This window comes from Clinocottus analis, unplaced genomic scaffold, assembly GCF_023055335.1.
Source record: "Clinocottus analis isolate CAN_PGR_092001 unplaced genomic scaffold, fCliAna1.0.p SCAF_9, whole genome shotgun sequence".
Lineage (NCBI taxonomy): Eukaryota > Metazoa > Chordata > Actinopteri > Perciformes > Cottidae > Clinocottus > Clinocottus analis.
Window position 1 is genome coordinate 12,645,648 of NW_027176251.1, and position 26,358 is coordinate 12,672,005.

The following is a 26,358-nucleotide window of genomic DNA, read 5'->3' on the forward strand; positions in this document are numbered from 1 at the left end:
TGACATTACTGAGTAAAATGCAACGGGAAAGAGTCAAACATGAGTTTACGGATCAGGAATAGACGTGGTTTAAATATTTACAGCAATGTACACACTATCTGGGCTTAAAAAGGCACAAGAGTGCTGCAGAGAGGACAAAGTTGTGTTGGCCAACCCGGAAGTTACCCCATACGCTCGTTGGAAACAATGTTCACGGTCATGCAGCGTCTCGTTTCAAGGTATTTATTATATATATATATATATATATTTTTCTTAATCTTTTACGATTCCCTCTTATTACACGTCTTTAGTGTAAGTGGTTATTTAAGGGGTCACGTGATCGCTTGTGGTGAGCCGGTTTGGGCCTTTTTGCATCTCAACTACGAGATTGATTGATGCCAATCAATGGTGATAGCTTGTGATGATTGTAATTGTGACACGGGAGCTCAACCTGATCCAGAATCCCACAGAGACTCTCTTTCTCCTTTTATCTTTTAGGATTACAATTTCAAGTAACACTGAGATGTAAATATATCGTCATGACAACACTCAGCCTCAGTTTGCATTTGGTCCCGAGGGAGATGTGTGTTTTCCTGTTGCTCTCCTCACCATTCGGTTATCACAGGTGGCATGTGTAAATTCAAGGCAGGGTTGGTAATCATCTTCAAAAACATTGAAATTCTCATTACACGCTGACAAAAAAACAGAAAAGAATCAAATATCTGTGGCAGGATGCAAAATGACTAAAAGGAGACACCATATGACAGCAAAGAGACACAATCGGCTACAGGAAGCCACATTACTAGAAAAGGACACAAAAAAGTACAAACTGCCACAAAATGACTATAAACAGCCCAAAATGACCACACGCGGACACATAAAGAGACTAACCAATAAAGTCTGTCTGGCTCCTGTGAAGGAGAGCCATGTGGCCTTCAGTATGGCATGTGCCTCAGGGCCTGTTGTCTCATAATCCATCCATGTGTATACCTGTACGTATGTGACGATATTAATCAAATGTAAGCAAAGCCGTCTGGAACATGAGCTCCAACCACGTCGGAGAGCCGTGGTCTGGGAGGCAACTGTTCCCCCGGGGTTTAAGGTCAAGACAACAGACACAGAGGGCAGCCGGGACCGGGCCAACAAGAAGAACGTGTTTTTAACTGTGTTCACCTCGGGGGCCCCTGCTGTTTCCCCGCCCACCATCCCAGAACATGCACCTCCTCCACCTCCTCTTCCCCCACACAGCCTGCACTGTTTTCATACAGAACGTCAACGTGCCTCTCCGGGTTGGATTTTTCATCATGTTTTCAAACATAGAAAAAAAGGCCAGTTCTTATTCCTTTATCAATCAAGTAACTGTGGTAATTTTCCTCACAAAGTATTTTAATGAGTGCCCGATAAAGGGCTACAGGTTGAGGTGCTATGTGGCCCCCACATAGAGAACATTTTAAGCCCCTGTTTGGTTTTTTAGACGCGCTCGATTGGTTCTCACCCTTGTTTCAGTTTGGATCAGTTTACAGGGGAAGTAATGAAACGCATCAAAATAGCCAACAAACAACCGTTTTATATTCCACCAATGATCTTTTGGGAAAGTCACAGCAGAAAAAAAGTATTAAAAACACAAGGAACGGGCCATTTTAACTCAAATCCTCACGCACAACATGTTTCGGGTTTATAAATTAATCATACAAAAGCTTTTAAGCAAAGCACTGAGTCAGCTCTGGGTATGTTTATACAGATTTGAGGTTCAGATCCTGGTGCAAACAGCATTACCCCAAAACAAATGTAAAACTACTTTAGATCTTTATGACGGATCCGATTGGCCAGTAGTCCGTGTAAATAATAAGATGCACATTAGTCTGCAAGAAAGTCATGACTGAAGCCTCCACGGGCTCATGTTAATAAGTGTTTACTTGCTTGAATCTTAAAAAATGTCAAATTGTTTTTCCATGATAGCTCCTTGAGGCGTGTGCATCTTTGGTTTAACTTTGCACTCTACAGCCTCAATGAAGTGTTGCAACAGACAGATGAGCTGTAAAACAAATTCAAAGAAACCGAATGGTAGATGTGTAATGAGCACATGCTCACATGCTAAAATATTGACACAGTAGTGTTCCCAGTTTGAGATCATCGTGTTCCCTTTGTAAACTCACACATCCACCGGCAGGTAACGGTGCATAATGTTCTTTGTGGCTCATTTAGCTGCTGTGATGCCCTCAATAAATCTCTCACTGTGTAATATAATTACACCAGATGCAGGTTAAATAAGACTTTTGAAAGTACAGAGAATTGATGCCCTTCAATACAGAAATATGAACAAGTCACATTGCCCCCCCCTTGAAGCTGTGAGAATGTGCTCTTAGGCTGCAGCATGCAATGTATGATTTCAACTCACGGGCCGTAAAATAATAATAACACAATGTTAGTCATGAGTCAGATGTGGTCAGTTTAAGTGGTTTTTCAGTTTCTGTGGCCAGCAACGTAGTCATTGCAGAAGTTGTATTAGATTACCCTCTTGAATGTAGTGAACAACACATTACACCCTCCAGATTGTCTTATTTATTATAAAACTAAAATTGAATTTGTGGTTTGATTTAAATATCCATCCATCCATTGATTTAATTATCACCACATCAATTGTATGATTTGCTTTGTGACACTGCCAATGCTGCTGTCTGTAAAACACAAAAAGTAGTAATGTGTTTATCATGCATTCGTTGTAACCAGGTGGCATCAATAAATCCTCCCCCAGAAATAATGAAGTTCATGAAACACAAAGTTCACAAGTTCCACCGACAATGTTGCAAACACGTGCGACGTAGCGAGATGTTGCATTCTAAAGATAACCTTTAAAACCACCACGACACAATGTAACCTCCATAGGCTTATAAACATCTAATATGTGTGTGTGATGTAGGCTGTTGTGTTTCCAGAGGAGGACCGGGGCCGGGCGGCTCGCTGCAGCCGCGGTAGGCTACTTCCGTTCCGCAGAGGGCGACAGCCACCAGCCAGCCGAGACTGTGGCGGAGGTCCAGACACAATAGACTGGGTAAGTTTTAATAGCGAGCGAAATAGGTGGTTTAAGACCGATGTTTCACCAAGGAGGTAAAGTGTACAACTCGGTCCGTCCTCTGCGTCTGTTTCTTGGTGAAGTCGAAGGTCAATTCGTCGGCTTTTAAAGAAATAAACAACACGGTCGTGGGTTTAGTTGGTTGCATGGAAAACGGGCTACGGCTACGTGCTGGAGCGGAAGCTGTTCCTGTCTGCTGTCTGACGCGTTTAATGTCCCGTTGTCACATTCGCCGTTGAAATACGTGTTCGTACGCTCCGTTTTACTATAAATAGCCGTGACGTTACGTGTAAAAACCCCCAAGACAAACCGAGGTGTGCGTTTGTATTACGGTCACCCGGTTCTCGGTTCACTTGTGAGGGATGCCTAGCAAAGCAGCTCTTTCCCCACGCCGTTCCAAGAAGTAGTCGCATCCCCCCCCCCCCTCCCGCACCATTCTCCCCCCCACCCGACCCGACCCGAAGTCGTCGGGCCTGAGCGCTGCTGTTTGGAGTTAAGGGGGGGATGTTTGCAGGTAGCTGTTGTAGGGTTGTTGTAGGATGGGGGGGTCAAAGTCATGATGGCCCAGCGTAACATCTCCATTAATTGATATTTAATGACTACATTGTTCGCAGACTGGAGTTCGCGGGTGCGAAACAGTTAATTTGAGCGCGTGCGGGTGTGAACTGTGCACTTCGCTAGCTAAACGTTCGTCGCGGCTAACGGCAGTTCGCTCACCGTCACGGATCCGGTGGCGAACATTGGGAAGAGCTTAACGGCTTCTGTCTGCCTCCTCACTGCCGGAGCGACCAGTTGAACTGATCATTACCATTGATTTTAGTATATTCATCATCACGTAAAATACACAGTTACCCCGTCATGATCATCTCCACTTAAAACGATTTACAGGATTGTATATGGCAGTTAAATTACAGAGAAGTGTGTCAGTAGTTCTTCTCTACAATCTGCTGTGACATGAAAACATGCACATTAACGTTCATAAATCGTGAGTTAAAATATACATTTAACGTTGTCACAAAAGTTTCCCGAGTAACTAATAATCGTCTGTTAGCGCAAGAACAGTAGTTAGAATACGTATTTGTCAGTATTTCTGCTTTAGCAGGTTTTTCAGCCGTTGCTTATGGAAACAAAGCAAGTTAATATTTGTCAATAGTGACTTTAAATGCAAATACACAAATCTTGAGTCAGGGTTTCTTGGCAAAATCATCTCATTTTTGAGTCTTTTATCCCCAGTTTAAATACCAGACTATATACAAGTGTGTCAGTAATCCTCCTCTCTGCTGTGGCAGATACACCATCAGTTAAAGAAACCAATGGATGTTTAAGAATAGTGAAGGTGACTTGTATTATTATGAAACTATTTGCCCTTGTGGGCGCTTAGAGGCTATATTAGCGTCTTCTTAGGTTGGAACTCATTGTGAAACCCCTCCACCTTCCTTGCAGCAGCAGTGTGAACTTATGTTGTTGTGTGTTTGTTGTTTTCTTCTTCTTCCACTACCTAAGGTTACGGCTCATCTCCAATCCAAACCGGTATGTCGGATGAGGATTCCCGTGCCAGCACCAGCTCATCTTCATCGCCGCCTTCCTCCAGCCAAAACAAACAGAGGGACATACTTTGCAAAAAGAAACGGGAGAGCAAAGCCAGCATGAGCAAGACCTCCAAACTTCTTTCCACCAGCGCCAAAAGGTAAAAAATATATAAACCCCCAGGTTATATTGTATGCTACAGTCGTCTAGTTGTTTCCTCCGAATATTTCGCTTTGATTTAATTGTTTTCTTGTGGTAATTGTGGGAAAATTTCACTTCAAACACGAATAACGACAACTTTAATTACATTTAGAGGAATTTTGCAAATGTGACCCCACATTGAGATTGCAGAAATAAAATAAATACAGAAGCATCAACTTTTAAATTAGTCCGTTTCCAGTACCTCCAACGTGCACCATTGTTCGGCTGTCACACAAGAAGAAATCCATTTTAGAAGAGGAACACATGATAATTTATCCTCCAGACAGCAGCTTGAACTGACCACAAAGTCACAAGATAACAAAACCGTCTCTCACACTTTTTTGTTACAGTCAGGTTTGGGAAGATTACTTTACAAATGTAATCTGTTACTACTACTTGTTTTTAATAAAAAAGTATCTCAATCAAAAAGGCATGTAATCTGATTATATATTGTTACGTTTTGTATTCCCTCAATACCATGTATGCAAACAATGGAATAGAAACCTGTTGAAACCTCTCACATTATTTTGTGTGTGAAGCAGAAAAAGGGAACAATGTCGCAGTACAGGGCGAGTTCTGCTTCCCAGCTGTGAAAATAGTGTCATCGTCCAAGGACTCAAATCATTTGGCACCAGAGTGTTGCAGATTTAAACTTGGAGCAGCAACTGTACCCGTATGGGTTAAATCAAATTAAGCTACGTGCAGATTTCCAGGTTCATCCTGTTGCTTCAGCAGAAACGTGTCACTTCCCACGGACTATCTTTTCACGCAACCACGTTGAACTGGAAAGTGTGAAAGTATTGTTGTAACTTGGACTTTACTCTGAAGTTGTTTCCCTATTCTGCTTAAATATACAAACAATAGTGAAGTTTCCACAGTATGGAAGTATTATTATTTTTTACTAACACAAGTTAAACCGCCAGTGTAGCTTTTGCAATCGAGGGAAATGTATGTGCATAATCTATTGTTCCTTATTCAAAATTTTTGTTTTTTAAAATTACAATCCTGGTCGTAATCCCTATTTGTCGCGACTGTTTCAGTAATTCACTGTGAAGGAATGCAATCACCTTTTTATGTGTGTCCTGATGTTGTAACATGCTTCCATGTGAATCTGTGACACTCCGAGTCTGATCATAGTTTACTTTTCCGATCAGCGTTGCTCCGTCGACTGTTTAGAGTTTGAGTAATTAGGGCAAAATGTCAATCTCCTTTCAAATAAGTTTCAGGGTTGAGTTGTTCCTCATGGTTGAAGGAAGAGTGATGTTTTGCTCGCGACTGATTATCATTTATTTTCTTTCTTCTGTGTGCAGGATTCAGAAAGAGCTGGCTGATATTACTCTGGACCCTCCGCCAAACTGCAGGTGGGTTTCATTCTTTGCTTCAAACACACTGATCCCATTACTGTTTTCTCCTGAAACCTATTGTAGTAATACCTCAAAATCAGATACAAAGTACTCGCGCGACTCCCATGTTTCTATTCAGAATGACCGAAATCATTCCTCAGCATCACAACGCTGTAACTATACAACGTTTCTCAGCGGTGGGTGGAGATGTTTGTACACAAAAGTACTTTTTTTTAACAATCATGTCACCCTTATTCAATATCTGTGTAGTGACGACAGTATAAAGGGTTTTGAATACTTAAACTTGTATGCTGGCAAGTGCAGTATTTCCTTTTCATTCATATTCATATCAGCCCAACTGATACAGGCTTGAGTCTGATCTGACTGGTAGGGTTGCGCTCGCTGAAACAATTTCACACCGGTTTCATATTAAGCCGCATAATATACCGGACCACTATACCAAATCTGACCACTAGGCGTCGCACTCGACTCAGTAGCCAGTCTGTTAATCACGCCTTCCTCGCTTGCCGCTAATGCAATGTAAGCTGGATTTAGCACCATGATGATGTCGGCGCAGGCTGCTGATGCAGACTGCGCTTTAGTTTGACAGAAGAGGTGATGTAGAGACAAATGCCAGTTTGTATAAAATCAACCAAATCTATTTTTAGTCCTGCACCATTTTTCAGCTTTTTTTCTCTTCAAACTAGGAACTAAGAATAAAATCCCCCCCAAAAAATCTGATTTATATTTTGTTTTCTTAAAAACAAACTAGTCTATAAAAGACACAGAAATAATTAACTTCACCAAACTTCAATTCTCAATATTTCTTATTACATTACATGCCTCTTTAAACACTTTGGTGAGAAAGATCAAGATCAAACATGTGTTACAGCACTTTGCTGCTTTTCTTTGTTTAATATGGTAAAAACTTAATAATGTTTGGGACTTTTATCTGTACAACTTTTCATCTGTCAATTTGTGTTCTTGGAGATTGTGACGACCATTTGGCTTTTATTTTCTGGCATTTTAAAGGCAAATTCAATCGCCTGGAAAAATAGCCGGCAGCTTAATCAAAAATGAAAATAATGGCTAGTTGTAGCTCCAAATCGATGTGGTGTTCAGCATGAGGACGCTTCAGCAGCTCGGTTTACTTGAGTGTTGTGATTTGAAAGATTATCCTTTTACAACCAGGCGCTCTGGGTTCAAGCTGCCATCGCAGCCGGCTGTCCTCCCTCAGCCGGTGTCCTGAGGCAAATCACTGAAGCCCTCCGTGCTCCAGGGAGCGGTTCTGCAGCAGAACCTGACCTCTGACCTCCCTGTGAAAAGGAGAAAACAGAGGAATCTCTTCCATCATGGCTCAGTAGATCAAACAAGCCTCCTCAGGCCACAGACCATCCCAAAAATGAACCCCGTCTGGATATTTGTTTCTAACTGGCAACAGTTTGGTTTTCAGGGTTTCGTTGTTACTGCTTCTTGTCTTCAGACTTCTCCTCAGGTACACATCTTTTCAGTCTGCGTGGGTAAAAACAATAGATGTATTCTATTGTCTTGACCTGCAACATTACAGCCAGCCAGCCTTCATTTAAAAGTCTGTCCATGAAATCAAGCTGTTCACTGCAGGGAAGCACATGGCATGTGTGAATGTTTAACTTCACCACAAAGCAGGGATGTTTTTTTTCTTTTTTAAATGTGCATTTGAGTAATGGAAAAACGGGACTGTTTTGTATAATGCTCCAGTTACTTAATCATGTTTTTATTTTTTCATTCAACAGTTGGATTACTTTTGAAAATAACGTCTATCTCTTTATTGAATACGATCACAAAACTTGCGCGTCCGGTTCTTGAAGACGGGAAACAATAGAAACTTTGACGCGTACCGTAGTCTGGTCCTGTTAAAAGCTTTCCACCCTTAATACGTCTCTGTCTGTAACGCGACTACAGCGCAATGGTGTTCTCGGTTAAATTAACGGCTTAAACTCTGGATTAAGGCCGGATGACTGCATCTGAAGGTTTACTCTGAAGGACAACAGCCGTCGCAGGTTTCAGCAACAGGCTCCTGCCATTTTAAGTAAATTCACAATGGACCACCTAATTACAACAGCTTAAAGCACAACCTGTCCCAGGCCGGCACTCTGCCAATCACATGTGTTTAAATGAGTACCTCATGTTATGTAATCATGTATTTTTGTAATAACTCAAATGTTCATAATGTGAAAATACACCCAAGCTTAACTTGTTATTGAAGGAGATGGTTGCACGTGTTGAAATGAAATGAAACGGAAGTCATTAATTCTTTGTTTCTTTCTAAATTCTTACATTGGAGAAGTTACTGTCAGTAAATAAATGGTTGATAGTCTGTTGATCAATCAAACCACTTATCATTTCAGCTCTTTATGGAATTAAATTAAATCCATCTTGTTAAATAAAACCACTTCCTCTGGGTTACTATCCCTGAGGAGCTTTTATCTGAAGTTGTGTTTTAATGAGTTTTGCTGCTTTCCTTATGGCAAGCTCTTGAAGTTCAAACTGTTTGACGGTTGAAAGTCTTTTGATTCATGGAAAAGGATTCTTTGAGAAAGTTTAACGTATTTGATGTAGTTAAACCAACATATATCTTTATATGATATCAAAATTAATTGCTCCTACATCCCTTAATGGACTATCATGAATGCTGATGAGACAAGACTGGTTGTTTTGAGGCAGTGTGTGTCGGAGGGAACGTGTTCCTATCATTAAAATGAACCATTTAGAAGTCTTTCATAAGAGGAAAGTTTCCATTCGTCACATTAACACATATCTTTCACAGCCCAAACTGGGCTGCCTGGATTGATCTTTTTTCGTCGTAGCTGGCTGAAAACACTGAAACGCGTCCGTGTTAGTGTTGATCAAAAATGCATAATGGAGCACAACATCTGCCCCAAACCGTTGTGGATCGATACCACTGTATCTCGTACTCGTGGTCCCAGAGGGGTCGAGACCACATGTTCTGCATGTAAGAGGAATAAAAGCCGAGGATGCTTTGAGCAAAAATCAATACAGATTACAGATTGTGACGCGTCGACACATCACCAGGGAGTTGCTTTGAACCGAGGCGTCTGTACAGGGGAAATTCAACTTTTGAAGGGGAGGAAATTTACAATCTTTGTGGCTGCTAATCTGTGAAAGTCACTGTGCACGAATGTATCGGTGCATTTTAGGCCCTAATTATTGCCTAAATCCACTGGAAATGTGATGTAGGTGTTATATAAAACGATGCTTTTCCCTTTGATCCCTTTGAGCTTCAGAAATGAAGACGATATTTCAAAAGGTGTCGACTCCAACAGAATAGATTTACTTAATTTATGTGGAATTTGCCTTTTTCTTTATGCCACATGCAGCAGATCTTGAATAAAAAAATGTTCCTTTCATAGTCCGTTTCAGTTCAGCTCTTTTCTGAAGAAAGAAAATAAAACGCCCACGTCTTCCAGAAGGCTGCCAGGAAGCTTTTAGCTGTGCAGCAATTCATTGGGCTCTACACACAAGTACATGAATGAATATGTGACTTTCATACTGTAGTACACACCACCTCCATTGATGCAGATCCAGTTGCATCTGCTCAAACTAACAGAAGCATATCATCTATATTGACAGTCCTCCTCGGTGTGTGTGGGTGTCTTTTCCACTGACTGTTTATTCATCATCATGCTGCATTTATTGAGAGATCTACTTTGTAGTGGTGTTTTTTTTCTTCAAATTTACATTTTAGATGCCGTTGAAGCTCATAGACGCTTCTGTGTGGATGTTTATCATCAAGTGATTGTGCAGCTGTAAGTAAAAGTGTATTTTGTTTTCCTGCCTGCAGCGCCGGCCCGAAAGGAGACAACATCTATGAGTGGAGGTCGACCATCCTGGGACCCCCGGGCTCCGTGTACGAGGGAGGCGTCTTCTTCCTGGACATCGCCTTCACGCCAGACTACCCCTTCAAACCCCCCAAGGTACTGATATTAGTACGACGTGTCTTTACGCTCATGCAGACTGAACAAAACCTTTACTAGAGTGTGAGCAACCGTCGTTTCCTGCCGTGGTAAGATCTGCTTTACGGCTGCACTTCACATGTTGACCCCAGAGATTAATATTCAAAACGACATGTGAGCTATATTACAAAGAAACACTTTGACCTTGATGACGGTAAACTACACCAAGCTGACTGACTTTCTGACTCATTATGCTCAATATGAAAGTTTTGACATGGGGGAGTTTCTGCTGAAGTCCCAGATGTTATTTTTAAAATATTTAGCAGGTTTAGGTTTGAAAATGTCCTGACACGACGAGTCTGGTGTTTTTCTATCTCTGACAAATCCCCTCAAAAGTCCAAAACCAACATTGTTTGTGATCTTAAGACTTTCTGACTTCACTGCGTTGTCTTTGGCGCTGGCGTCAGTTCCCAATGAAGAATATCAGACGATTATGGAATTTATTTTTAAAGGGCAAATTTATTTAATTTATTTGTTTTAAAAGGCAAAATTATTTCCTTCAACTGCTGAAGTTGTTGATCGTTACTTTAGCAGTTAAGTGTTTAATATTTGTGGACTAGTTTCAGTGTGTGTCTGCGTGTGCGCTAGTTAGATTAAACTAGTTAGTTTAATCAAAGCCTTGATGAGCATTTAGCATCTTTTCACTTTTGTCTTCAGTTTTGTAGAAGGTGCCACAGGAAGTCAAGAGCTTTCTTCTCTTTTTTTTGCTCACTCCTGATGTGTGAGTGCATTGCATGTCTACAGTGGAGTATAGTACACAGAGTAGATGCATAGTGGGTCATTTGTTTGTCCCCACAGGTTTATTTGAAACAATTAAGTTATATTCGGTCATTATGATGGCAATAAATATTCCAACTTCCAAATAAGTAGTTTTGTTTGTTTTTACCAAAGCTCATTTCCAGTGGGATGAAACGTGGATATAAAAACAAAAGATACAAGTAGTGATACTGCCCTCAAAAAACTCTTAGTGTGAACGTAGAAAAAGATATGCATTTCAAAATGCAAACAATAGTGTGGACCCGGCCTGAGAAATAAAGCTGCATTTGAAGAGTTATCTGCTTGAAATGCATCTCGTCTAAAAGCTATACCGAGTACTGCAGATCCACACTAACGGGGAAACACATTGAATTTCTAGTTTTTCCCCCAGCTCACTTGATCTAAAATACGTTTTTTTTTCAGCGATTCATCAGAACATTTACAGTAAATAAATAACATGCTCTCACTTCTGCCTTTACCGAGAGGTTTATAGCTCTTTTGTAATACTTTTGTGAAAGCAGATGGCGTTTCCTGGCATTTCAAAGTACCTCTTTCCAGCCACCAGAGGGCTTTCATGTCCTGCAGATAATAATAAATGCTTAGTGAAGCCCTGACTGCAGGTTTAATAGTGAAAGGCTAGGGAGCCTTAATCTAACGATTATTAACAGCATGATAACAACAGCACAGAAGTGGTTTACATTCAGCATTCATACCACTCTGTCAAGTGTTTCTAGTCATGAATCTGAATCTCATTCAGGTGTCTGTAAGAGCTTTATAATGTAAGTATATGATAACATTTAGCTTCTCATTTAACTCAGAAGTTTTGGGTTGACACCATTTAATTTGGTGCTAAATTGAATAATTTTCGACCATTCAAGAATTTGTATAAATAAATGCCACATTAAGACACCAAGACCTCGAGGAAATCCTCAGAAAAACCCATGCAATAGAAGTAAGGCTGACAACCCTTTTTTCATTCACATTTATTGCGGCGGTAAAGAGACCCCTTTGCTTCAAAACCGAGCATGTAGATGGGTTAAAGTTCATACATTAATACGACCTATAGTTAAAGCTAAGCAGACAAACACATCTTTATTAAAAGTCAACCTCATTCTTTTGAGGTCGGCGTCGGCTAAGCGACAGTACGACATGTTTTCTTCCCCCTGACTTTGAGCTGCTTCCTGTCTGTGCGTCCTCAGGTGACCTTTCGTACGAGGATCTACCACTGCAACATCAACAGTCAGGGGGTGATCTGTCTGGACATCCTGAAGGACAACTGGAGTCCCGCGCTCACCATCTCCAAGGTGCTGCTGTCCATCTGCTCCCTGCTCACAGACTGTAACCCAGGTGAGACTGAATGAGAGGTTTTGAGTGTCTGAGGTGGACTTCACAAGTTCAGTTATATTTTAAACGTTTAGCATGCTGCAACCAGCGGCTGAACTCAACGTGTCATAGTGGCAGCCATGAACTCAAAGGATGCTTTTCTTTATGTTTTTGTCTCGCCGGCGTTTTTCAAATCTCACATTTCCTGCGCTACTGTGTGTCCACGTGGAGAGACGGGAGGATAAATGACTATTAATTCGATGTTGAAATGATTCAAAATCACTTTTCAAGCTCAACAAATTCGGCCTGAACAGCTTCTCCATGGTTTCACCAAACAGGAATCTGAAACTCGTGCGTGTGCAAATGCTGTTAAATTTAGCCGGCGCTGCCACCTTGGCAGGAAACCCGGCGTCATCTGGACATCCTATTCAACTGCACGTCACTCGTAAGTGTGAAAGCAGAAAGAGAGTTTGGGCATTTTACCGCCACTTGGGGCCCAAAAAAAGTTAAATTTGTACCACAAACGATTCAACGGCACACAACAGTTGTTCTGACAGCCAACTGCTGCTAAAGATGGGGACAGGACTCGTCTGATTCTCTACACAGATTTAACTCTATAATGTACAAGAATCACAACCTTCTAACCCCTAAAAGGTATACCGAGTAGATCTTGAAGCAGGTAAGTTGAGGTTGTGTAATTGGTACAAAGAGTCTTTTTTTTACATAAAGAGAACGAGCAAACGGTGAGAGCCAGATGTCAATGTGTATAGACTCTTCTATAACTTGTTCCTCTGTTCGTCTGTGTGTTTTTTCTTTCTATATATTTCATTTCTTTGATCGCTTTTAGGCGCAGACCAACCGAACTTAAAAACCTATATTATTTTTCCCCCCGTTCAGCCGACCCCCTGGTGGGAAGCATCGCCACCCAGTACACGACTAACAGAGCGGAGCATGACCGAACAGCCAAACAGTGGACGAAGCGATACGCCACATAAACCCACAGAGGACGCGGCGGTCGGGAGGAAGAGGAGGAAGAGTAGGAGGGGTGGGGGCTCCAGGGCGTTTGTGTTGGGGGTGGGGGGGTATTTCTATCTCAGATTTTTAGTGCTTTATTGTCTGGTATATTTTTTGCTTCCTGATTAAGTTATCGCAACGAATATGGTAATAAAGAACACAATGGAAAAGGAAATCTTGTCTGCCTCCTTTTTTCCCCTTATTGTTATTTAAAGGTTAGATTTAATGTGTAAACCTGCTGAACAGATTACCAATCATCACTAAACACTTCAATGAATATTACAAGTTGTACCGTGATGACTGTCATAATGTGTAACTTTATTTAATCATTTGGTAACACTTTACTTGAACCCTCCATATTTAGCATTTATAAGATGTATACATTAAAAAACATTTAAATATTATATCTATCTCCTGTGGGCGTAATGGCTGCTGTGTAAACTTTGTAAGTGTTGACAAAAGTCAGGAGATGAGAACATTTACTAATCATTGCGAAATGTTACAAATAATTTATTAAATATTATAGTGCGTGTAAAAGATAAAGGAAGTATCGATAACAGTTTATTTCATGGCTGCAGCTTCCTGATGCAGATGCAGTTAAAATAATAATGTTGCTGCCAACACTCCTATATCGTTTATAGAAAAAAAAAACATTGTGATTGAATCCTAAATATAATTAAGATTACAGTATATATCATAAAAGGTGTATTATTACACTTATCACACATTAAGTTACTTTCACACAGGCTTTAAAATATATATATACATATAGTTTATTTGTCAGAATTTTATTCAAAGTAATAATCTTAAGTAAACTGAACGGTGTGGACCTCTGGGTGCTGAGAAGAACGATGAGCCTCTGTCGCCTTTGGTGCCGCCAAAAAGAACCAAACGGAGCTCTTCAAGATTATGAATTTAAACATCGCGAAACGATTCTCACCATGCAAATCCACTAAAACAAATAACTAAAACCCGGTTGATCACATTTTCCTTTCTGACATTTCCAGCTGTGACCTTTCGCAGCCCTTCTGTCCAGTGAAAGGAGACAACTAATTCAGCTCCATTACTGGTAACCAGTTAACAACCAGCTCCAGCTCTTTACTTGAGCGTTCTCTTGTTTTCGGCATGACATAACAACTCCTCTGACCCTCTTCCACTTGGTGTTGGTTCATGTGTTGCTGCAGAGACGTAACGCCTCAGTGACTTTTAATGTCAGAGGGACATTTTCCACATGTGGGTCAGAGCAGGCCAAGAAAAGCTGGATCATTTTTCCATCTGTTGGCTAATATCTGCCCTCTTCTTTCTGATTCTCCACTTGAAACTTTTCACAAATACACAGTGATCCCTGTCAGTGATACTAGTACATGGTGGAGTACCTTTACCATGTTGTGTGTACTGTTGGACAATGATTGTTGTACTTCATCAAGCATCTAAACAAAGACAAAAGCATTTTGGAATATACAGAAGAGGTGTGCGTGTGCATGTGTGTGTGGGTGTGTGTGTGGGTGTGTGTACGTGTGTGACAGAGAGAGTATCTATCTTCTCATTTGAGTGAGTAGTTCAAGTACATGCCAGTGTTTTCAAAACTCGTCACATATCTGTTTAAAGTGTACAGATAAAATATAAAACAGTTGAAAAACGTTACCAATGGTACTCATTTGTACTTTGACAAATGATATTAATTAAATGTACCATCTCAAGAGGCACAATTGAAACATATATTGTTAGTAAAGTCGAAGTAACTATTCGACTGACATCACTGGAGAATTTTTTTTCTCATAAAGTCATTTTAAAGGGCGCGCCTTCTTCTTAAAGGGCCAGGCAGCAATTTAAAGTCTCCCTCCCTCCTGAACACCTGTCCTCGTAGAAAGGCTGAACACGTGAACCAGCGTCTCTAGAACATTACAGGTGCACCGCACATGTGACAGGATGAGCAGGAGGAATGTTCACCTTACTCTCAGAACATACCAGCCTCGAGTCAGGGACATTACGCAATGGGAGTGGAGGAAATACTTTCTGGGACATTGGTAATTATATAAATATTGCAGTTACAAGATACTGGTATGCAAATCCATGCAGAGGGAAAGACATTGACTAATCCCCAGATGTTAACGCGATAGCATCAGCTCAGTTTAAGTACAGAATGGGTGATACAAATGTGTCTTTTAAGATGGAAAACGTCAAGATAATTCAGTACTTTCATGTTAACTTGACAGATAATGTTCGAGTATTCCCCGCAGAGAAAATGCAGCTACATAAACATGCTTGTTTTGTATCAACCGAGAAAGAAAAACAGCTGAAGCATCGTACTGTTGTCAATCTCCCCTGAAGGAACACTGTGTCATGCAGCGTGTATGCTTTTCTGTAATGTTCTTTTTGTCAAGAACATCAGTCGGTTTACGCCACTGAGCCTAATTTCTGTCCAATTATGTTCAATCAATGAGACTCACTTTTGCATTGTAGTGGTGTGTTCCTTCAATATGAAGAACACGTGTAATTAGTTTTGAGTCAATTCTCACATGATTCAACACCAGCTGACGGAAAGAAAATACAATACTGTGGTCTGCAGAACCGTTTCACACCTTCACAAGGAATAAGAAAGGCTGAGAGCCACAGAAGAAAGTATTGAGTATTGAGTCAGTAGAATATGAATATAATATTACATCTTGAATATTACATCTTTAACGTTTTCAATGTTTGGTTCTTAAACTACTTCTCAGGATTGATGGCATCAGGATTACTTGGCATCAGGATTGATGGCATCAGGATTACTTGGCATCAGGGTTGATGCCAAGTAAAACATATTTCCCAGAAGTCTGAACTCGGGCCAGACGCTGAGTCGGGTAAATAAATACAGCCGGCTCTGTGTTGGAGGTGCATGTGATCGCTAAACTGACTAATTTGAGGATCCCTAACTTCTTTTAATAATCTTCTAATAAAAATATATTTTCTAGGAAAACAATTTCCTCAAAGTTAACAGTTCATTAATGTTTGGAAACACAGCTGGTTTTCTACACAACAAATCCTAAAGGAGAAAAGGCCTCTGGTCAGCAGGAGTCAATGTGAATCATTTGCAGCGGTCATTCAATGATTCAAAACCGATAAATCTGGGGAATTTCAAGGCATCCCGAAAATTCACCGCTTCTCACCAACACTTGGCTAATTACGGCAATAAAACTACTGAAATTCTGGGGAAAGGCCCCTCAGCCGTGGATCACAGAACAAACTGACACATGACAACGAGATACAAATGTGTCTTTAATTAAATTTTGTTTCTCCAGGAACAAGACACACATTGAACACAGACTAAAATCACACAGAGTGCCGGCGGCTGGGTGAACGGGTGCTGCGACAGGTTTATTCCCCATTTTCTGTTTTCCATTTACTTCACTTTCTGTCCGTCTGTTCTACTTTATTTGGTAAATGATGTCAGAACTTAAGCCGCTTTCCATTTTGTACAAATGCTGAACATAGCGCCTTCACCTGCTCCATTTCATCTTGTATGTAAACGGTTGAGAGTGTGAGGTTTAATGTTGTGACTCATGCGATAATAAGCTTTTAACGTGACGTTATTACAAGTCATTATAACAAAGGTGGCTAAACGTCGGGAACATTTCGTACTGCAAGAATTTAAAAATAGATGTGCCAGAGGACAATTCCTGTCATTAGTTTTGTTTTGATAGTACATCGATAGTACACACTGTACTCCGTGGTTTCCTCAGTAACCGAGTACATTGGAATGTCACCTTTAAAAATCCAGTTTGAAGTTTCAACACCTGTAGATCAGAGCAAAGGTTATAATCCTGCGTCCATGTTTAGTTTTTTGGGGTTTTATTATTATTGGTCCATTCATTCTTTGAACATGTCAAAGTTTAAAATTGTTTCTTTCAGAAAAACAATGAAATATTTTTGGGGACTTCAAAGGTGTATACATAACTGTATCCAATCAAGTGTGATTTGGGTCAACTATCTAACCAGGTTGTGTGAAGTGCAACAAGTTAACCATTTTATTTAGCACTAAACACAAAGCACATCTGAGGCTGGTGGTGACGTCATTAGTTGTGCAGGTCATTGGTCATTGATCAGAATACTGGACCAGGTGAAGGCGCTAGATGAAACGTGACGGGATCAGTGAGCACAACTCATCTCGGGGGAGAAGATGAACGTCTGGGCCAAATTTTATGGCAACACAACGGATAGTTGTTGAACCATTTCACTTCAAACCGTTAGTGCAGACCTCAGCAAATGTGATAGTCAGTCGGCAAAAACTCGGTCTCAGAATAACGTGGTTGAGGTCTAACTTCGACAGCACAATGCAGCGTAGGTGGAGGCCAGTGGTCTGTCTTTGATAAAATCTTATCCTTCTCTGAACTACTGTGTAATGACTCTCAAAATGTTTCCACACTTCCAAGTCACAGCGAAACCTCAATCTTTCAACTTCACGTCCTTTGACCTGCACCCACTAATTCTGGGGGAGTTTGGGGACTTCCACGTGAAGCAGCAATGTGATGTATTATAATTTCATTTTCACTTCTCTGAAGGCAGCCTGTGTTCACCTTTTTTACAACATTGTCTTTAACGTCAGTCTTGTAATTCTGTTGAGGCTTCGTCTCGTCGTGCCTTGTCGATCCATAATGGACTCACTACAGTGAGAAGAGACACAGATGTCAGTCTGCGACGTATATTTCCAAGTAGTCAACACAACTAAGATAGTAATTAAACTTGAGTTGTTGTAAAGGAAAGACACACATGTGGAAAGCCAATGTCAGCAGCTCAAGATAAAAAGCCACATCCAAATCCACCAATATGACACAAAACATGCTGAACTTAAACTTAAAGCTACTACGAGGAACTTATGGCGTCCCTGTGGACAAAGTTGGTAGTGTTTCCGAACACTGGAGTCTCTTTAGAAAACTTAATTTTACTGCACAGGATAGTCTTCATTGTGTAGTCCTGGTCCTGGTTCTGGTTGTGGGGTGTCCCCCTTTCCAGACTTCCAATTTGAACTGGATTAATTCTAAATAATACATACTCTAATAATAAATACAGTTTATTATCTTACTTCAAGTAAAATGAAGGCTGGATTTAAAACACAAAGCTTTTGAAAAATGTGAATCTTAAAAAAAAGTACTTCATTTTAGAAAAAATAATTTAACTGAATTGTCCTGCAGCTTTAAATTTGCTTTATTTGGGCGTCAAGTGATGTGGGGTTAGGGACATTATCTGGTTATTAAACCACTTCTTAAACCACTATGACCTCAGGATTCTGTTTTGAGCTGGTTGTGGAAATAATAAACATATATGAGTGTGTCTATTTTTGGTTAATGGCGCTGCTTAAGATGTCCACATTTCTCTTTTTGGAGCGCCAATAGAAATAACTTCTCTGACCCGATACTTTTTCCAACTATCAAGTCTCTCCTGTCGCACCTGTGTTTTGTACATATGCAATACAATTAAAACATTTCAATTTAAAATGACAAATGAAGAAAAATGTCCAGACTTTTAAAGTGTTTAAATACATAAAAGATTATTTGAAAGACAGACGTGGGACTCGCAAGAAATACATGTTTTTAAATCATGCTTGAGAGGTCGCCTCCAGTGTTTTGGGGTTGGCTGTAAATGAAAAAAGATGCATCTCCAATTTTCTGTCTATAATAATTTATTCTTGTAATATGGGGCTCCATGTGGGGAGATTTCATTCTAATACCTGTTGACAGTATCTTTCAGATTTAAGGAGCGATAACAAATTCCCTCCTTAAAACCACTTGAATTTGAAATGTCAACAAACTCTGGCTTCATCCAAAATTAAGATTTCTGTTCTGTAAATATAATTATAATAATACATTGTATTTATATATCACTTTAAAAGGGTACTCAAGGCACTTTGCATGGTAAAAACAGAAATAAATGGAAGCAATAACAATGTATGGAAGTAAATTGGCCCATATATATATATATATATATATATATATATATATATATATATATATATATATATATATTGTTTCTTTCAGAAAAATTGGTATATATATATATATATATATATATATATATATATATATATATATATATATATATATATATATATATATATATATATATATGTATTTTTGTTACCCCCTTCTTCCACCACTGTACTGTACTGTACCATACTGTAAGGAAATGTACGCTTATCACCTGCAACATTCAACGTTTACAACACGTATCCCTCCTCCCATGTTGCGTGCTGCTCGCACGTGTGCCGCTGCAGCTCGTTACTGAGAGAAGTGCCCTGGCCTGTCCACGGACAGCGTGACCGCTCCTCTCTCCGCTCCACAACTCCGGTTCAGCCTTCACGTTGTGCTCTGCAACGTGACCTGCCCGTGTTACTGTTCCTCTCTGCACAATCCACGAGGCGCGCGGCTCCGCCCCCCTCACGATGTCCTGAAAGTGTGTCACTGGGTTAAAGTGGCTCGAGACGCAAGGGCGGCGGTGGAGAGGGCGTGGCCGACAAATAGGTCACATGGGCGAGCCCACAATTGAGAACATTTAGTTCTCCCGACGAGCTGCTCCTCCTCACACAACACGAAGGAGCTCATTGATGCGGACGCGTCTCACTCGCTCTCTCTCGGACTCACATCATTATTCTACACAGAGTGTCGTCTCCCGCACAAGCCTCAAGTTTAGTCGGATACTTATTTTTTTTTCTTCCCACCTCTGTGATATTTTGCAGACGTCGTGACAAGACAAGTTGAATCATCTGTTTGGGATATTCTTTTACATTTTATCTCCGATTTCCTCGATCTGAGATGCCTGAGGACATGGGGACAACCAAGCCTGGTAAGAGGACACTTTGGTGATTTCACGATTCGTGCAGGGGCATTCAAATAATGTAATGTTGTCATGCATTGCACGCGCAAAGATGACGTTTAAGGAAATATACAGAAGTCCAAAACCCATTCTGAAAATCCTCAATATGGACCATCAAGTTGGAGGATTTGTTATTTATGGTGCTCGTGGAAGGACTTAGTTTGTCGCGTGCTATAGACATGTGTGTATACATGCATATTTGAAATGGATCCGGGAAATAAAGTGTTTCTAGAAGGGCAGAACACAAATGAATGGAGTCCTGCTACCATTGACACTGCTATTTTTTTCCCCGTTGTCCGAAAATGACACCATGTTTCAGAAGTCATTTAATCACATTCCCGCAGTGTTTGAACTGTAATAACAACGCGAATAAATAAACAACGAGGTTAGGAGTGCCTCGGGTCCTCCAGCGCGTCGGCGCTACATTTACATCTGACACAACAACAGTGTTTATCTCCGCTGTCCCCGCTCACATGCGCAGCGTAGCAGAAGCCATGTGTTCCGTGTGTACACGCTCTCATGGAACACTGCTCTGATTGGCCGAGGGGCGTGTCCTCCGCGCGCACGCTTCTCGGGTTGGAACTCTGCTCTGATTGGCTGGAGGGGAAGCCCGTGACGCACAACGTTGCATAAAACCACGCGGTACACAGGACAGCTCAACGCGAGTCTGCGCTGCGAGGTACACGTGAGGCCGGCGGGGGAGGGAGGGAGGGAGGGAGAGGGGAGACAGCAGCAGCTACTGACCTAGATTTTTTTTTCCTGCCCCTCGCGCTTCAGTTTCACAGAAATTCATGACAGGTCCACGTGTGGGTGGGATGTTAAAAAAAAAAAAAAACAGTCATGGTTGCCGTTAGGTAATCAGCTGCTGTGTGCCTCTAAATGGCGTTTATTTAAAGAAGAAAATCAGGTTTAAATACAAATAATATAAAAACAATGAATATAAAAACATTTTTATGGAAACTTTACGAGTATATTTTACCTGTTTTTTTTAATTGTTATTAACACCCTACATAAGTTCCCTCCGGTAACTTAGAGCAGTTAACTGTTATATTCTTCAGAGTTTTAACTGTCTTTAAAAAAGAGGAAAAGTCATGGACATAAAAAATATATATATAATGTAACCCCTACAGGTTTTGGAGAAGCCATCTGAATTTGCTTCACTAATAACTTAATAAGAATACATGAGGGGGAAAAAAATATTTTGTCAAAATGACATAAATTGGCAGGACAGGTACGTCATATTGATGTGACATTTGTGTACAAGGGCACTCCACAAGTTTGGTGTGTCTCATTATATGTTAGACGTTTAACAATCACTCGGTTTTGTATCTTGGTCGCAGGCGACAAACTCCACATTCCAGATGCTTGTAACCAAACCGCCTACGAAACCGCTATCTGGCCAAACCTGTCATTACATAACGACTGGTGGTGGTTGTTCCTTTTTTGTTCTCTTCCCACGGCTGCTTTTGTTGCTTTCTGTGACCCGGTGTGGAGCCCACTCCCACCCCGCGGAGACCCCATGTTTTTTACACAATGCTGTTATCCAACCGCAAAGCACCCTGGGTGATAAGAGCAGGTCAATCTGAGCAAACTAACCAGGAAAAACACACACAGACATATTTTGGGCCGCTTTTGCTTGTCGAGGCGTGTCAGTTGACATATTTGCTTCGTGTACTTGATGTTCTGCCAAGTGTGCTTTTACTTAGTGTACAGGATGTCCTGCCAAGTGTGGTTTGGCACATACAACAATTTTTTTTAATTGCCGTGGTTTAATTTCCTGTTATAATCTCTTAGGACACAGTAATTGACATGTTTGGTTGTTTAGTAGGGTGGATTTACTTTGGATAACTGTCTCTGGATGACGATATGGGCGTGCTTTTGTTTCTCTGAGGCGTCTTTTTTTAAACGCCTAAGTAGTTAACCTGCTATAACAGCGTTGCCATCTCTCCACAGGAGGAGTCATTGCCTACATTTCCTCCGGCTCTGCATCCAGCCCAGAGTCCTTCATGTTGAGCACCAGCCCCAGCAGAGGCTTCCTCGCAACGTCGGCCTCCCGCCCGGCGCTGCCCAGCAGGGCCGTGGGCATGGTGGTGGACATCTCCCCGCCGTCCAAGCGAGGCCACGGCACCGAGAAGGCCGGGCGCTCCACGTCGACCAAGAGCAGTATTACCAGTAAGAACAACATCAATATTATTATTGTTATTTTTATTATTATTATTATTACTGAGAAAGATGTTGCGCATCTGATCCGGTGACACATTAAATAAAAACAATTTCCCCCTCTCTCGCAGAAATTAACGGCATGGTGCTGTTGTGCAAAGTGTGTGGAGACGTGGCCTCGGGCTTCCACTATGGCGTCCACGCCTGCGAGGGCTGCAAGGTAAGACGAGTTCCCTCGAGAAACGAAGCTTGATTCACATCCCCGTCGCTTTTACATGACTCGTGCTCACCAGTTGTGTCCTCTTTTTTTTTAATTGTTACTCAGGGCTTCTTCAGGAGAAGCATCCAGCAGAACATCCAGTACAAGAAGTGTCTCAAGATGGAGAACTGCACCATCATGAGGATCAACAGGAACCGCTGCCAGCAGTGTCGGTTCAAGAAGTGTCTGGGAGTCGGCATGTCCAGAGATGGTGAGCAGTACTTTCAGTTTGATTTACTCCACAGCTCATTAAATGTCCTTTTTTTTAAAAAAAATAAAAATATTTCGACACTAATGGTGTTACTGTTTTCCTCCCAGCTGTCCGATTTGGCCGCATCCCAAAGCGGGAGAAGCAGAGGATGCTGCTGGAGATGCAGAACGCCATGAACAACATGATGAGCAACAACAGCCAGCTGCACAGCATGCTGCACGGCCACCAGAGCACCATGGAGGTCATGACCAGCGACGCCGGTTCCTCGCCTTCCTCTTCCTCCTCTTCCATCGCTTCCGACTCCCCGTCATGCTCCAACCCGTCGTCCCCGCAGTGCCCCCAGGACTCTGAGTCCGTGGTTTCCATGGACACCAACTGCAGCTCGGCCTCCTCCTGCGCATCGGACAGTGGCGAGGACGAGGCCGTGACGGCGAGCAGGCAGCAGCAGCAGCAGCAGCATCAGCATCGTCAGCAGCTGCAGTGCCGCGATGCCTTCGCATACACCCAACAGAGGTCGCCCTTGTCGGGGACCGGTGTCCTTGAGACGACGTGTGACGGCCGGGTGGAGGAGCAGAGGAGTAGCTGGAGCTGCTGGAGCAACAACGGTCACCAGCACGTCACCAACACCGCTTACAGGGAGGAGAGGGGAGTTTACCAGCAGCAGCTCAACAGCACCCCTAGCTGTAAACCATCAGAAGACGGCCAGAGACAACATGGCTGCAACACACCACCTGCCTCAAGTGGACCAACTAGCTGCGTGAACAACAGATCACACTTGGTGAGTCATTTATTTAGTCATTTGGTTCTTAAAATTGATGATATTGAGTCTAAAAGTAAAGTTAGGTGCCTCCTTCCCCGATTTTGACCGTCTCTCGATTTTTATTTTTCTTAATCCAGGTCTGTCCCATGAACTCGTCGCCCTACGTGGACCCCCGCAAGCCGAGCCAGGAGGTGTGGGAGGAGTTCTCCATGAGCTTCACCCCCGCCGTGCGGGAGGTGGTCGACTTCGCCAAGAGGATCCCGGGCTTCCGCGACCTCCTCGAGCACGACCAGGTCGGCCTGCTGAAGGCCGGGACTTTTGAGGTGAGAACAAGCGAAATGTAGACAAATAATATTTATACAGATGATAAGATTTCAAAACCCAGTCAGATTTACAACACAGACAGTATTAAATACTTTTCTAGTTGCATGCGACGAGACTTGGTTATCACGAGATGTCTTTTACCTGCACAAATCAAGCCACTGGCTAAATATCTAACCCCACCTCCCTCCTCGCTCTCTCCAGGTTCTCATGGTCAGATTTGCCTCTCTGTTCAACGTGGTCGAGCGCACGGTGACCTTCCTGAGCGGCAAGCGCTACAGCTTAGACACACTGCGGTCGCTGGGCGCCGGCGAGCTGCTCAACTCCATGTGCGAGTTCAGCGAGAAGCTGGCGGCGCTGCGCCTGGACTCCGACGAAATGACCCTCTTCACGGCCGTGGTGCTCGTCTCAGCCGGTAAGAAAACCAGCTCCACTGTTAGTTTTATGAAACCAGAACTTGAAGTATCGCACCTGCTGTTGTGATCCAAAACGTCCCCAAAGCCCTCTCCGGCCTCCAGCATTAACCCTTTCTCTCCCTCCTGTGGCACAGATCGCTCGGGCATCCAGGACCTACAGTCCGTCGAGGCCCTGCAGGACAAACTGATCCGGGGTCTGAGAAACCTGTTGCTGCAGAACCACGGCGAGGACTCGGCCACCACCTTCACCAAGCTGCTGCTCAAGCTCCCCGAGCTGCGCTCCCTCAACAACATGCACTCGGAGGAGCTGCTCTCCTTCAAAGTGCACCCTTGAAAATGCTTCCACTCCACCTTCACTACACCACACACCACCACCAGGACCTGCCTCTTACCGCGGCCCTCGCCCTCCTCCGAACCCGACCAGCCCAGCCGCATGTTCGTCTCCAGAATGTATCCAGAGTTATTTTTTATTCTATTTTTGTTGAGTAGACTCGAAGAGAGAATAGAATACAAAAAGTACTGTATTTATTGGACGCTAACAGAAGTGCACGTGCGTCGGAGGCTCTCGGAAACGAAAGACGCCGCAACCGGCTTTCTGGAAACCCATCAGCCGGTCGGAGGGAGAAAAGAAGCCGTTTGATTCCAAATCGTGTCCTCTGACGAGCGAATGGGAGAGACAGTTTGCACCGGACACGCCGCATGTTGGTTTGGTCCAATGTTTTTGTTTTTGACTGATGTCGGCGAGCTATCAGAAAGACACGTCGACGAATGTGTGACGACCGCTGCTAATGCATGGCTGTACTTAATGCAAGACGTTTTTTACTCCTCCCTCTCGTCTCAGAAAGAACCAGGTCACCGTTTCACTGTAAATAGTGTTGAATGTTTTATTTTTTATTTAAATGCATTTTATTTTTTACATGTTCATGTCATCCGCCTGCACACTGTCTGGTGATTTTTCTTTCTGGGGGAGTCGGGGACGATGTCTATTTTCTTTTTATTTTCAGCAACACTACATTTGTAAATGTTCTGGAGCAGAAAAAAAACAAGTAACATGTCTACATGTAAACATTGTCACACTCGTGTTTCTGCTGATTTCACAATTGTTTATATATATATATATATATATATATATATATATATATATATATATATATATATATATATATATATATATATATATATATATATATATATATATATATATATATATATATACACTTTTTTATTTTATTGAGCTTTGTGTGCTTTCAGCATAGCACTGAATTTTAATGTTTGTCATCCATTTTGTTCAAATATCTGTTCAACTGGCAACACTGCCCTATGTAAATAACTCTATAAATATATATATAAATATTGGATGAACATAGAATATAATGATATAGTATGAATAAATACAAATGAAGAATACTCTTTGTACTTTGTGTGTTCATTGAAAAGTATTTTCAGTGGTGGTGGTGTTCTCCACTAGGTGGAGCTGTTCACCAGCAGCATCTTGAGTTCAACTCACTTTCTCCCAGTTTGTCTTTTCAAAACTGTTGCATAATATGACTGAGCCGACGCTCTAACGATCCACAAATGGAGCAACATCCTAATTTACTTTCATACATTTCAAATCTGCTGAGCGCCAAGCAAATCAATTTGTAACAAGACTTGAAAGTTGGATTCACTCACATTTCCCATCATCAGAAAGTCCCATATTGTCTCATAACCATTGTTCTACCACATTAATTTATTAATTTCCTCAGGGTGTTAACCCCCACAAGAGACAAACTTTAAAAAAAAGTTTCAATAGATAAACATTTATCAATGCAGATTTCCCACCTTCCCCCAAAATGAAAAAAATAAACGTGTCATAAAAACATTACAATGTAAAGAAACATACAAGGAAGGGACCTCATTTCAAGACACCAGACATTTGGGATCAGAAACTACTCTTTAGGAGAGGTTGAGTTGAGCCCAATGTTTTTTACAAGCAGCAGAATTAGATGTGGATATATAAAACATTCATATTTTATGTGTATAGCACCAAATCAAAAGAGGCTGAAATACAATCAGCTTCCAGCCAAAATGAAAGACTCTGAACTTAGAAACGCGCCAAAACAAATGGGTGCAGAATACACAGTTAAAGCAGAACACATGCACACTGGCACCAT

General features: G+C 41.8%; 2 protein-coding genes across 2 annotated transcripts; both read left to right on the forward strand.

Moving 5' to 3' along the window:
* The first annotated feature begins 2,857 nt into the window (after positions 1-2,857).
* On the forward strand, positions 2,858-13,260 carry LOC137781521 (ubiquitin-conjugating enzyme E2 E1-like). The gene is made up of 6 exons (XM_068570325.1): positions 2,858-3,031; positions 4,556-4,739; positions 6,091-6,141; positions 9,965-10,097; positions 12,092-12,239; positions 13,113-13,260. Exons 2-6 carry the CDS (start codon positions 4,585-4,587, stop codon positions 13,208-13,210), a joined length of 585 nt encoding a protein of 194 aa, XP_068426426.1. The 5' UTR covers positions 2,858-3,031; positions 4,556-4,584; the 3' UTR covers positions 13,211-13,260.
* A 6,521-nt stretch (positions 13,261-19,781) lies between these two features.
* On the forward strand, positions 19,782-25,301 carry nr1d2a (nuclear receptor subfamily 1, group D, member 2a). The gene is made up of 8 exons (XM_068570569.1): positions 19,782-20,048; positions 22,032-22,250; positions 22,370-22,458; positions 22,564-22,708; positions 22,816-23,486; positions 23,606-23,791; positions 23,994-24,204; positions 24,340-25,301. Exons 1-8 carry the CDS (start codon positions 20,018-20,020, stop codon positions 24,537-24,539), a joined length of 1,752 nt encoding a protein of 583 aa, XP_068426670.1. The 5' UTR covers positions 19,782-20,017; the 3' UTR covers positions 24,540-25,301.
* Positions 25,302-26,358: the final 1,057 nt, after the last annotated feature.

Excerpts from the sequence above, each read along its gene's own strand:
- LOC137781521 (XM_068570325.1), top strand. The coding sequence starts at position 4,585 with ATGTCGGATGAGGATTCCCGTGCCAGCACCAGCTCATCTTCATCGCCG. Across the intron at positions 4,740-6,090 it reads CTTTCCACCAGCGCCAAAAG|GATTCAGAAAGAGCTGGCTG; the intron begins GTAAAAAATATA and ends TTCTGTGTGCAG. Across the intron at positions 6,142-9,964 it reads GACCCTCCGCCAAACTGCAG|CGCCGGCCCGAAAGGAGACA; the intron begins GTGGGTTTCATT and ends TCCTGCCTGCAG.
- nr1d2a (XM_068570569.1), top strand. The coding sequence starts at position 20,018 with ATGCCTGAGGACATGGGGACAACCAAGCCTG. Across the intron at positions 22,251-22,369 it reads GACCAAGAGCAGTATTACCA|AAATTAACGGCATGGTGCTG; the intron begins GTAAGAACAACA and ends CCTCTCTCGCAG. Across the intron at positions 23,487-23,605 it reads TGAACAACAGATCACACTTG|GTCTGTCCCATGAACTCGTC; the intron begins GTGAGTCATTTA and ends TTCTTAATCCAG.